The sequence below is a fragment of the Scleropages formosus genome, chromosome 2 (genome assembly GCF_900964775.1).
Source record: "Scleropages formosus chromosome 2, fSclFor1.1, whole genome shotgun sequence".
Taxonomy (NCBI): domain Eukaryota; kingdom Metazoa; phylum Chordata; class Actinopteri; order Osteoglossiformes; family Osteoglossidae; genus Scleropages; species Scleropages formosus.
The window spans coordinates 9,639,508-9,653,198 of record NC_041807.1 but is presented as its reverse complement, the minus strand read 5'-3'; the positions used below and the strand labels follow the sequence as shown (position 1 = coordinate 9,653,198).

General features: G+C 45.2%; 1 protein-coding gene across 1 annotated transcript; it reads left to right on the top strand.

Annotated features, from left to right (window-relative positions):
- The first annotated feature begins 378 nt into the window (after positions 1-378).
- Positions 379-13,060, top strand: nat10 (N-acetyltransferase 10). Its single transcript, XM_018760829.2, has 29 exons — positions 379-726; positions 816-937; positions 2,923-3,014; positions 3,126-3,297; positions 3,392-3,514; positions 3,822-3,883; positions 4,429-4,543; positions 4,727-4,834; positions 4,993-5,126; positions 5,218-5,311; positions 7,547-7,645; positions 7,866-8,002; positions 8,103-8,227; positions 8,306-8,456; positions 8,561-8,657; positions 8,906-9,022; positions 9,108-9,209; positions 9,371-9,445; positions 9,571-9,687; positions 10,335-10,468; positions 10,584-10,632; positions 10,817-10,913; positions 11,001-11,111; positions 11,198-11,370; positions 11,469-11,588; positions 11,781-11,879; positions 12,021-12,094; positions 12,453-12,530; positions 12,644-13,060. Exons 2-29 carry the CDS (start codon positions 824-826, stop codon positions 12,741-12,743), a joined length of 3,069 nt encoding a protein of 1,022 aa, XP_018616345.1. The 5' UTR covers positions 379-726; positions 816-823; the 3' UTR covers positions 12,744-13,060.
- Positions 13,061-13,691: the final 631 nt, after the last annotated feature.

The following is a 13,691-nucleotide window of genomic DNA, read 5'->3' as shown; positions in this document are numbered from 1 at the left end:
TGAAGCAAAGAACAGCTATTTCAGTAGTTTAATTTAAAAAAAAGTTTAATAAACTTTTTAAATAGTTTAACATATCACTGACACTGACCAGAAACCAAGTCAAGTGACAACTCTTAGTAAACCGTAATTCATGTCTTAGATCTGTTTTGATAAATCTAAGAGATTGAACTATTGATTTTGCGGACTAAATCCAGATAAAAATACGATTTTCAGACATCATAGATTATGCAAAATTGTATAAATTTAGGTAAACTCAAGACACCGATAACATCCGGTTTGAAACTGCAAAACGCTGTCTCCGGAATAGTTACGTCACTTCCAGCCAATCAAGAGGAAACCGGACGTTTCGTCATTTTCGGGTACCGATTCTCTTCGAAGACTCGCACGCGAGCTACATGCTAATTGGTTAAGTAACAAAGTGAAGTTTTAGTATAACACCTCTAAGACATAATTATACTATAAAATGCGTGGCATATTTTAGTGCATCTCCCATCCAGTTTTGGGGAACAATTCACGTGAATTGAAAAATTGTAATATTTCAGGCAATCACGTAGGACAGCCTATCGGTCCATCCTTGGGTTCCGGCGCAATGAATTATGTCACTCCACGTGAGTTTCGCACCGACTTGCCTGAGACGAAATTAGGAGTTACTGATACATAGTTTCTCCAGCATCTGTCTCTGTGCATGAAGAAATTAGCATCGTGAGGTCATTGCGGCTACACAAGGTAATTGTCTTTTATTAGCAATAGCAGCATGCTGACGGGTAAGTGTGTAAATGATAAGTATCTGAGCCTCAGAGACTGTGTTTTGTTAGGCATCATCATGTCGACGTTTCGGAAGAAGGTGGACAATCGGATCAGGGTGCAGATTGAGAACGGCGTGGCACTGAAGCATCGCTCCCTGTTTGTGGTGGTTGGGGACCACGGCAGAGACCAGGTGAGCACTGTGTGTGTGTGTGTGTGTGTGTGTGTGTGTGTGTGTGTGTGTGTGTGTGTGTGTGTGTGTGTTGTCGAGCTTATCCAAAGCCTGCAGGTGGCCTAGTGGTTATAGTGTCGCATTGGGGATTTGAATTGAACCCCTCTCTCCTTCTGCAGCACATTTTACATTTATTCACTTAGCAGATGCTTTTCTCCAGCAGCTTATGGATACTAATGTTACTAGCCCACACTCCTTATTCACCAAGGTGACTTACACTGCTAGATACACTACTTACAATCTGTCACTTATCCATAAATCAGTGAAACGTGAAACACGCTCTCTCTGTCACTCACACACTATGGGGAAGCGGAACAGCATGTCTTTGGGCTGTGGGAGGAAACCAGAGCACCCAGAGGAAACCCACGCAGACACGGGGAGAACATGCAAAACTCCACACTGAGCGGGGATCGAACCCACGTCCTCTCGCACCACCGCGGCGCTGTGAGACAACAGCGCTGCCCGCTGTGCTGCCAAAAGCATCCTTTCAGCCGCACCCTAAGTACCCTTAATCGAAGTGTTTTCGCCAAACTCTTGCAGCAAAAAATAAACTATATAGATGGGTGAACGAGTCTGCCTATAGACAGGAGGTCCAAGAGCTGGCTGTCTGGTGCAGTCATAACAACCTGGAGCTGAACACGCTCAAAACAGTGGAGATGATCGTAGACTTCAGGAGAAACACCTCAGCATTATCCCCACTCACCATCATGAACAGCACTGTGGCAACAGTGGAGTCATTCAGGTTCCTAGGCACCACCATCTCACAGGACCTGAAGTGGGAGCCCCACATAGACTCCATTGTGAAGAAGGCCCAGCAGAGGTTGTACTTCCTTCGTCAGCTGAGGAAGTTCAACCTGCCACAGGAGCTACTGCTGCAATTCTACTCTGCAGTCATTGAGTCCGTCCTCTGCACCTCTATAACTGTCTGGTTCGGCTCAGCTACGAAGTCAGACATCAGAAGACTGCAGCGGATAGTTCGGACTGCTGGAAGAATCATCGGCACATCCCCCCCAGCTCTCCAAGAACTGCACTCGTCCAGAGTCAGTAAAAGGGCGAGCAAAATCATTCTAGACCCCTCACACCCAGGCCACTTCCTCTTCGAACCCTTGCCATCTGGCCGGCGCTACAGAGCACTGTGCACCAGGACAGCCAGGCATAAGAAAAGTTTCTTTCCTCAGGCCATCTACCTCATGAGCACCTAAATCTCTCCCCTAGAGAGTAAACCGTGCAATACATAATGCTATTTATATTTATAACTATTTATCACATTTCTCTTACACTCCCTTGCATTTGTATCTAGCGACTATTTTTGTATATTGGGTACTTTATATTATATTTTTTAAATATTTTTTATCCCTTGCTCACATACTCTATCTTCTCATCTGTGTCTTGTCACTGTCATTCTGTCTGTGCTGTGGTAGTTCCTGTCACCAAGACAAATTCCTTGTATGTGCGAACATACTTGGCAATAAAGCTCGTTCTGATTCTGATTCTGAATATCAAATGCTGTAAGCGTAAGTCACCTGGAGCAAAGGTGTTGCCAAACTGAATAAATGTAAATGTCATCAATGTGTGTCACAGGTGTGTATATCAAGTGAACCTTGTGACATGGGTACTGAGAGTGTGAGTTACCACAATACATGTGATGTCTCCTTGCTCTTTCACTGTGTCACTTTGTTGTCAACATCTGATCATTTGTGACATCTTGACTTGGCACATTTAGGCTGTTGTCCATTTCCGTGTTTTTTTTTTTTTTTTTTTTTTTTAAATGAAATTATTGTTTATTACTGTTTTGGGTTGATCTTAAAGCTACAAAGTCAAATTTAACCCTGGCTTGTGATCATGTCACAGTTACCTTGTGCGTCTGTTTTACAAAACTGAACTGTGTCGGACTCGCCGGCCAAAGGCAGCAGCTAATTAAGTATTACTGTTTGTGTTCTCCTCAGGTCGTCATCCTTCACCACATGTTGTCCAAAGCCTCGGTGAAAGCTCGACCGTCTGTTCTGTGGTGCTACAAGAAAGAACTTGGGTTCAGCAAGTAGGTTCGCTCTGAGCAGATCAACACATGCGAATGTCGGCGTCTCGCCGTTTGTGGTTTTGTTTTTCACGATGTGCGATGCCAACGTGCTCTTTTATTGGTCACGAACAGCAACCGAAAGAAGCGGATGCGGCGGCTGCAGAAGAAGATCAAGTCCGGCACCCTGAACCTGAAGGAGGATGACCCTTTTGAGCTGTTCATCGCTGCCACCAACATCCGCTACTGCTACTACAAGGAGACGCACAAGATCCTGGGCAATACGTATGGCATGTGCGTCCTGCAGGTGACTGAGCCGAAATGGGACCCGATACGCGACTCATCTGTCGGATTTCGCGCGAGATTCTCGTGCTCACTTCTCCTGGATGTGTTTTTTGAAGGACTTTGAAGCTCTGACTCCCAATCTCCTGGCACGTACCATCGAGACAGTGGAGGGGGGGGGGCTCGTGGTCATTCTGCTGCGGACCATGAACTCCCTGAAGCAGCTTTACACAATGACAATGGTACATTGCTCTGGCTTTCTCTGTCTAGTTTGGTGCTGCGGACTTTATTTTAGGGAGAAATGAGTTTGATTTCCTACTGGGGCATTAGGTGGCCTAGTGATTAAGGCTGTTGTCTTATAATCAAAAGATCTTTCTTACTGTAGTACCCCGATCAAAGTACTTCACGTGAATAGTAAGAATATGCTGCTGTACCAGTGATTGAATCATAGTAAGGCTGATTATGTAACACTGTAAGTCACCTTGGACAAGTGTGAGCTAAATGACAGGTAATAAAAAAAACAAATGCTGTCATTTCTCTCTGCTCCAGGACGTTCATGCACGGTACAGGACTGAAGCCCACCAAGACGTTGTCGGGCGGTTCAACGAGAGGCAAGTTTCATGTCTGTGAGCCTGTCAAAAATTGCAACCCATCTAAAATGTGAAGTACAACAGACTTGGTAGGATAATTAGCCTTTTCAGGATTAAGCTGGGCAGCAAGTGGTGTAGTAGTGATAGCTGCTGCCTTTGGGTTCAAAGAACTCTGGTTTGAATTCCTCTTCTTACTGTAGTACGCTTGATCGAGGTACTTATCCTGAATTGTTCCATAAAAATGGGAGAAAAGCATCAGCTAAATGAGTAAATTTTATGTAAGCAATTTCTTTCCTGGAGTGAGATTGTTCGGGATGTTGCAGCGTTAAGCAGCGCTATTGAATCTGTTTAACTACATGCAAGTTTTCAGCTGAGTATTGTAGGCGTTACAAAGTCACTACGTGTTCAGGAGGCCCGTGGGCAGGTGCGTGTAACCCTGTGCTAACCAGACTAGGGAGACGGCTAGCTTGGTGTCTGCCAGCACGCTGCTTTTGTTGAGCTTCCTCCACCTCAGCAAGAACCACATCTCCTACATCTTTTTCAGTTTATTTGTATCCTGTTCCCAGGTTCATCTTGTCCTTGGCCTCCTGCAAGACATGTGTTGCCATTGACGACCAGCTTAACATCCTGCCCATCTCCAGCCACATTGCCAGCATCAAACCGGTCCCACCAAAGACTCAGGTAGAGCCTAGCAATGCAGCAGATCAAGTGATTAAAACCAAAGTGACCTAGTATGTGTAAAGTGATTCATGCATGTCAGAGGTGGCTTAAGAGGCCCTTTGTGGAATGATGAAGCATTGCAGCAGCTGATGTGCATGGGGTGTTTCTTTCATGTGTATTTGTGCTCTTCTCCCCACTCTGCAGGAGGACAGTTTGCCTCCACGGGAGCTGGAGCTGAAAGAACTGAAAGAGTCCCTTCAGGACACGCAGCCGGTGGGGGTACTTGTGGACAGCTGTAAGACCCTAGATCAGGTAGGAGACCAGTGAATGCCATGTGAACCAGTGTGTCCTTTGATTGGGATCGTTATAATGTCACGAGCGGTATTTCATTAATTAACTGAATTGTGGTCCACTTGCTGGCATTGTGTCTGTCTGACGAATACAGTGCTCTCCGTGTCTCTGTGCTCCAGGCCAAGGCGGTACTCAAGTTCATCGAGGCCATTTCAGAGAAGACCCTTCGGAGCACTGTAGCCCTAACTGCAGCCAGGGGTCGGGGCAAGTCTGCTGCGCTGGGCCTGGCTGTTGCCGGGGCTGTGGCATTCGGGTATGACACCTGCTGTCCTGAATGGGCAGAAGAATGGCAATGGATCCGCTGACACAATCACCGGTTAACAATTTCCCCTTCCTCGCAACAGCTACTCCAACATCTTTGTGACATCCCCGAGCCCAGACAACCTGCACACGCTCTTCGAGTTCGTCTTTAAAGGCTTTGATGCTCTACAGTACCAGGTTTGTGCATTAAGCTTTTTCCTCAACATGCTCAAAGGTATTGTTGCACGCTGTTGTGGAAATGTACATTTATCTTACACTGTTAGCTGTCTAGAATTATTTACTCATTTACACAGCTGGATAATTTTTACTGGAACAATTTAGGGTACCGTATTTCTCCTATTTGACGCTCCCGCTCTAATAGTAGCGCCCCCACCCGATAAGCCAGGGCGCGGCTGATATTTTTCTGCTGATTATGTTGATTTTTAATATCCTTGTGCACGTATACGTAAAACTTTAGCTTCTTGAAAACGATCAATGATTAAACCTTAATTTAGAGAACAGTTTTCTTTTTAACAACTACAACGGATTTCAAGCTGTCTGGCCAAAAAATCGATGCGGGCTCCTACACCTAATGTTCGTCGCTGTCAACGTCGGTGCTGTGTTCACTGCTGTCGTCGTCGGTACCAATATCGCCGTCGGACTCGGACAGCTCCATCTCCTGACTGGTACTTGGTACGACATTCTCCAAAACCTGGAAATACACAACAAAGAAAGAATGAAAATTAACAGTGTTTTTTTGAAAAGTGTAGTGACCTCCAGTAACAATAAAACTATCAAACTTACGTAATATAAAACTAACCTGCTCACCGACCTGAATCTCACTGAACCCCTCAAACGGCTGATCCTCAGTCTCACTCTTGGCCTGGAACAAGTGGTCTTCTGTCCCATCCAGAGCAACCGTAATTCCACATTTCTTAAAGGATTTTCAGATGACCTCAGGAGTGATCGCCACCCACAACTCTGATCCATGGAAGCAACAGTGCCTTGGAAGGGGGTTTCCTGTTGCCATGCTTCGTCTTGTCGACGGGTCCGCTGAACAGCCATTTGTCATATAACTCGGACAACTTGGCCTTAAAAGGGCGATTCCAGGAAACGTCCGTCGGTTGAAGTTTACGTGTACACCCGCCAGGAATTACGGCCATGTCGGAGTTGTACCGCGTCTTCGCAAGAGTCTTGACGTCACTGGTGACGTGTCCTCTAAATGCATCCCATACGAGGAGCCGCCGCCGCCTGTTTACACCACAGAGCTTACTCAGTCAGAACTTTATGCTTTCTTTGTTAGCCCAAGACTTTTTACCGGCTCCACACGTATATTTGCACACCGCTGGGAACAGCATCCTTTGGAGGTGGTCATACTCCTGGTAAGCGCATGAGCGGTGCCAGCTTAGTGCCATCGGCGTATGCTGCCAAGGTAACGGTCAGCTTCTCCTTTTTGTGGCCAGTGGAAGTCACGCACACTTCACTCGATCCTTTTGTGGTCAGAGTACTTTTGCCTGGCATCTCGAACCAGACTGGCGTTTCATCCATATTAAGTATCTCTCCATCCGTGTAACAAAACGCAAGAAGTGATCCACGCGGTCGTCAGTGATGTCTACGGCGTGTTGGGATACATGAGTAGTTCGCCGGAACACAGTGTTATGACGTTTCTTGAAGCGTCGATACCAGCCATTAGAAGCCTTAAATGACTGGCTGCCGTTTTCATGGCACAATCTCAAAGCCTTGTGCCGCAAGGATTTGCCAGTGACTCGAACCCCACATTGATGTCGTTCCTCAAACCAGTTTATCAGAGCAGTTTCAATATCTTCATATCTGATGGGCCGACCAGCTCCCGATTTTTCTCTTCTCAGATTTAGGTGTGTTTTGTAATCGCGTCTTGTTCCGGCACCAGTCTTGCACTCGCCGACGGTGAACATTGAAAGCTTGTGCGGCGAAATGTTTTCCTTTTTCTTCAGCAGCTGCAATAACCTTCAACTTAAAAGCAGCTGTGTACGACTTTTTGCTCGCCAGATTTAACCCGCGTTTACCAAATGACGTCACTTAGGCTGCATGGTTACCACGTGCTACATGCTAGGGAGAATTAGGCAAACTTCATAATTTGCACAATCAGGCCTCAAATAGACGTGCCCTGCCTGTAATTTGCAACGCTCCCGGGCGCGATAATTAGGAGAAATATGGTAAGTGCCTTGCTTAAGGGTACTACAATAGTTGGTGGGATTCAAACCTGTGACCTTCGGATTCAAAGACAGGAGCTCTATCTTTTATGGCATCGGCTGCCCTCTGACCTGTAATTATCAAACTTAAAAGTGCATGTCTTTAATCACTGTGCCACCTTGTGGCTTTGAAATGAGTGTTCTTAAGCTTTTGCCAGAAAAAGGGCAAAAAATTTATTTAATGCACTCCATTCGTTTCCAGGAGCATCTGGACTATGAAATCATCCAGTCCCTGAATCCTGAGTTTAATAAAGCAGTGGTCCGAGTCAACATCTTCAAAGAGCATCGGCAGACTATTCAGGTAAGAGCCAAGGCTGGAGGTGGGGCTGTTTCCACGGCAACGGTATTCTTAGTCGGTTTAACGCTTTGCTGCTGATCATTTACATGTGGACTTGGTGGTAAAGATGCAGCTGAATCTATTGGAAGAAGCAGACTTTTCTCCACATCAGCTGAAAGCAGTGTGCTGAACTGTTTTAGCCTGAAGGTTGCTGTTCACACTGATTGTTACTCGTGACCTTCAGTACATCCACCCTGGCGATGCCGTGAAGCTGGGCCAGGCAGAGCTGCTGGTGATTGATGAGGCAGCTGCCATCCCACTCCCACTGGTGAAGAAGCTGCTGGGTCCATACCTGGTGTTCATGGCCTCCACCATCAATGGGTCAGTAGCATTCAGATTATGTCTGGAGTGGGGAGTTACTGGATGAATGCTCAACAGCGGTGCCCACATAACTAGTATTTTCCCTGACTTCTTCGCACAGGTACGAGGGAACAGGACGCTCACTCTCGCTGAAGCTCATCCAGCAGCTGCGCACACAGAGTGCTGACAGCCAGCAGAGCACGACTGCGGAGAACAGGAACACTAATACAGCCCGCCTGGCTGCAGGTACCCAGACCTGCCCTCCGCTCATGTTGTCTGTGTATGTAAGATCAGTTGCACTCTGACAACTGCTTTTTCTTGTAGCACGCACCCTCCACGAGGTGTCCCTCCATGAGTCGATCCGATATGCACCCGGTGATCCCGTGGAGAAGTGGCTGAATGACCTGCTGTGCCTGGACTGCCTCAGTGTTCCACGGCTCATCTCTGGGTGTCCCCTGCCCCAGACCTGTGACCTGTATCCTTCTACACCCTACTGCATGACAGTCCTTGTTTAGAACCTTTTACGTTGATCTGTAGTCAAACTGTAGTGGTTGTGTTTCTCAGCACTCCCTGACGTAGATACTATGTGAACAGAGACACGTTGTTCTGCTACCACAAAGCTTCAGAAGCCTTCCTACAGCGGCTCATGGCACTGTATGTGGCATCACACTACAAGGTAAGGGCTGCTCAGGACCCCATTTTTGTGGGTAGGAGTTTAATGGCAGCTAGGAAACTTGAGCTTCATCTCCCCCTTGTTTGTGTAAATCAGGTCCTTTTTGGTCTGAGACCCACATGTTATGTTTGCATTTAATGTAAAAGTGGAACAGCTGAGATGGCCTGATAAAGCAAACATTGCAGGTGGCTATGGAGAAAAGCATCAGGTGAAGGAATCGATAATAACATCTGATACTCTCCTGATTTCAGAATTCTCCAAATGACCTTCAGATGCTCTCTGATGCCCCTGCACATCACCTGTTTTGTCTTCTGCCTCCTGTTCCTCCTACACAAAATTCCTTGCCAGAAGTCCTAGCAGTCTTACAGGTGGGAACATCTTTGGCGTTCTCAGGGTGTTAGGCAGCTGTAGCCCACAAGACCCATTGAAGGTCTTCTCTTCCTCCTGTCCCAGGTTTGTCTGGAGGGGGAGATCTCTCGTCAGTCTATCCTGAACAGCCTTTCTCGAGGGAAGAAGGCTGCCGGAGACCTCATCCCCTGGACTGTGTCAGAACAGGTAGAGTTGAGAATGATGGGAGAAGTTGGAAAAGCCTGCAATGATTGTCTTTCAACCTGTATGTGATTGTGAGCCAGCAATGAATACTTGCAGTCCTGCTGGCTTTGGCCTTTTGTGATATTGCTGGTGGAAACCATCAGTTACCGTGTTCCTTTCTGTAGTTCCAAGACCATGATTTTGGCAGCCTCTCCGGCGGGAGGGTGGTGCGCATCGCTGTGAATCCTGACTACCAAGGGGTATGCTCTCCAAACAGGCGGAATGGGGCTACTTTGGAAGAAATGGTTAACTTTCGTTATTTTTGAATCACAGATCAGTATTGGGGCTCTTTAAAACTGTTAACGATGACTCCTTCACATTGCAGATGGGTTATGGGTCACGTGCCATGCAGCTTCTGCAGATGTACTATGAAGGCCAGTTTCCTGTCCTGGATGAGGCTGTGCAGCAAGTTTCCAGCGAGATCACCACAGTCAGCAGTGAGGTAGGTGTTTGGAGTGGAGCATATTAATCTGCGGTATGTCACAAATGTTTTGCGTGGCCAAACACACAGATCCTAAATGCCTCATTGACACGTCATTACTTTAAATTTGCAGGACTGAAGTGGTAGCATGTGGTGTCATTTTGTGCAGCATTTCAGAAGAGGTTTTTTTTTTTTTTTAAGTCAACAGTCTGAACATTTTGGAAATAAGAAAGGAATGGGGAAAGCAGGTTTAGAAATACACTGGGTCTTTGTTTTCTGAATGTACAGTTATACAATTTAACAAATATAAAATGTTTTTCTTAACATATTTTCTGAACATTCTGATAGTTGCAGAGTAAATGTGATCAGTTTTAGGAGGCATCTTTTTATTTTCAGGCATTTTAAATTAATTTTAATCCATCTTAAACTGGAGAAATATTAGTTTTTTTTTTTCTTTATTATTGCTGTATTTGAGGTTTTACAGAACATAAGCAGTGAACACATTAAGGGATGTTAGTATTAAGATTTTAATCATTGTGATTTAGTTGTAAATGTGCTTCTGGCTTTACGAACAAGTATTAACTCTTTTTTTTGGGTCCCAGTTTTGTTTGTACAGTGATGAGCTGATGTACTGCTTTGTATGAGCAAGTGACTGTACCATTGGGCAGGCAGTCAGTCTTCTGGAGGAGGTGGTAAAGCCGAGGAAGGACCTTCCCCCACTTCTGCTGAAGCTGAACGAGAGGCCTGCGGAGCGGCTCGACTACCTCGGCGTTTCCTATGGTCTCACAGCGCAGTTGCTCAAGTGAGTGCTTCTTAGAACCGTGCCTGGATACACCAGCATGGCCAAGTTAAGATTTTGGCATCATTTCATTTCTCATACATCAGTCACCTCATACGTACATCCTTTTATTTCACAGGTTCTGGAAGAGAGCAGGTTTCATCCCAGTTTATTTAAGACAAACCCCTGTAAGTTTTAACCATTTATGTACTAATTAATCTCTTTTATTAAAGTTGCTGCATTTTGTGTTTTTTAAAAAAGAAAAAGTGACATGGCAAAGAGCTGTCTTTACAAGCTATAAATTGTCGGTCCCTGTTGACTGGAATTTCATATTTGCTGTTACATACTAGATGGTTGATGTTTATTTCACAGAATGACCTGACTGGGGAGCATTCATGTGTAATGCTGAAAGAGCTCAATATGGAGGAGTCTACAGCACAGGGCCAGTGGCTCTCTGCCTACTGGAAGGGTATGTTTCCTTCAAAGATCCTGTGGCCTGGCTTCTCAGTTCAGTCTTAATCAGAGTGCAAACACCAAGGACTTTCATCCCATTTAGACTTCCGCCGGCGCTTCCTCTCTCTGCTGTCCTATCAGTTCAGCAGCTTCTCCCCAAGTCAGGCTCTCAACATCCTGCAGAACAAGAATGTCAAGGATGATGCAGTACCAGGTCAGTATCCACAGTGCTTTTCTTAGGCATACACAAGCCATCTTTTCTTGAGGCATAACAAAGATCCATGCCTCTGCCCTCATTAGCACTCACCCAGTTGCAGCTGGTGGCTCAGTTCAGCCCCTATGACCTAAAAAGGCTTGAGATGTACTCAAGAAACATGGTGGACTACCATCTCATCATGGACATGATCCCTGGCATCGCCAGGATATTCTTCCTCAAGCAGCTGGGGGATGTTTCACTCTCTGCGGCGCAGTGTGTAAGTACCACCCACCCACCCCCGAATAACCATTACCTTTTGCTCTTTCATGTTGTCAGCAGTGGGGCTTATGAGTACTAACACATTACTGGTTCTAGGCTCTACTGTTGGGTGTTGGACTGCAGCACAAAACCGTAGAACAGCTTGAGCAGGAGATTGAACTGCCCTGTAGCCAGCTCATGGGCCTCTTCAACCGGCTTGTCCGCAAGGTGGTACAGGTAAGGAAACACCTGAAGCAACCTTTATACCCCAGAAGAGAGAGGACAAACTGCATCTAGCTTTACCACATGTTTAAAAGTTATAACCATTGGTGCTTTTTCCTTATGTCAGGATTACTGTTTGACTTAAATTTTGTTGTGAAAGAACATGGGACTGGGCTAAATTATCCTCTGTTTTCTTCTCCATTGAAGTTTTTCACCAATGTCCAGGAGAAGGCAGTTGAAGCAGACATGGTAGCACCTAAAGACGTCACCATGGAACCAACAATCCGTTCACTTGGCGATGATTTGGTAGGTACTGAACTACTAAAGGGGTGAACTACTACAAAAAGCTTTCGTAACTGTTGAAATAGAGTCCAAGATGACCCATCCAGGAATAACTGTTCAAATGCACGAGTGAACGCAAGTGAAGTCCTTCCATTCTGCTGTCAGGATGAGGCAGCTAAGGAGTTCCAGGAGAAGCACAAGAAGGAGATGGAGAAGATCAAAGAAATGAATCTTACACAGTGAGTCAGTCTGTGGGGGTGTTACCCCATGGTAGGAAAAGTGGTTGATGTAATTTACTGCAGTTGCCAGTCTTCAAATCATTTTGTCAGCTTGAATTTTTTTTTTTTTTTTTTATTATAAATATGTTTACTGGAGCCACCCCAGTACCATTCTGAGCTAGCATATGTGTCAACAATAATATTTTTCACAAAGATTTACATGTTTAACATGTTTTCCTAATAATTGCTAATTATTTACAGCTGCTGAAGCTGTTTTATTTAGATGACTACAGTAGCCTGTAAGTAGCTCTCAGGAACTGGAATTTTACTGACTTAATTGGGATATGTCTAGTGATGTTAGCGTCATACTTGATTGCAGATACATGATCCGGGGAGATGATGAAGAGTGGGATGAGGTGTTGAAGGCGGGCCACACGGCAGTGGTCAGCATAAAAAGGTAGGGCAATAAGTGTCATTTGATGCTCTTCCAGCTGTGTGATTAATGTTTCAGACATCTTGGTGATCTGGCTTGGTTCTCTACTCATCTTTCACAACCACTGTCCTTCATAGTGACAAGAAGAGGAAGCTGGCAGGTATGAACAAACAGGATCAATGGCCCAACAAGAAGCTCAAGAAGAACGGAAAGAAAAAGGGGAAATTTTCAAAGTGATTTCTTCACTATTGCCATTTGGTGTACGTTATAGACTTGAGAACACCGTCTCTTGTCATCGCAGTCTTTAGCAGCCATGGCTGTGGATCACCGCTGCTTCAGAGTGACTTGCAACCATCTTCAGAGGGCGACAGAGTAGTTTTGGGACTCTTAAAGATGTTGTACAGTTATAGGAGGAGTGACAAGTGCAAATATTGGCTTCTTTTATATTTGTTTTATAAGTTTAAAATGTATAAATGGTCTGTACTTCTGTTATAGAACAGCAGTCATACAGAATAAATGCTTTGAGTTTTGCAGTTTACAAATCCTTATGTATACACACCAGTGCTGTAGTGGCTGTGGAATTTTTTCTTTCTTTCTTTCCTTCTACCATGTAAGTTTCTGTAGAGAAATGCTCCCTTTCTTGCAGGTGGGGGGGCAATATAAGGAAAACATACACGCTGAATATTTTTAGGAGATGGGATATTTGACAGAGCTCTACTTCTACATGCTCATTGACCCGTTTTGGCCTTTGACTAAGATAACTGCCTATCACTTGAAAAGTAACAGAGGAACAACCTTTAGAACACGGGAGTACTGTGGGTAAACCCTTCTGCTTTGGGTAATTCAAGTGTCACTGAACCTTGTCCTCTCTGGCAAGTCTTGTGTGTGTGTGTGTCATTGAGCATTGTAGTAAAGATGTACCCCAGTTTTAACTGCTGTTAGTATCCAGAGGAGGAATGAATGAACAGAAGAAGTTTAAAGTATCACTGTAACTTAAACAGTCATCCGTTCCTTAACGACTGAGCCGCATACGCGGCGGTGGTCCCATGACGAGATTATGGAATGAAAACTTATTGAGTAGCGACGTCGTAGCGCAACGCGTTAGGTGTTCGCGGTGATGCTGCTGTAAAGAAACCTATTATCTCTCGATTGCATCGAGGTTATACCACGTAGACTTGTATAAGT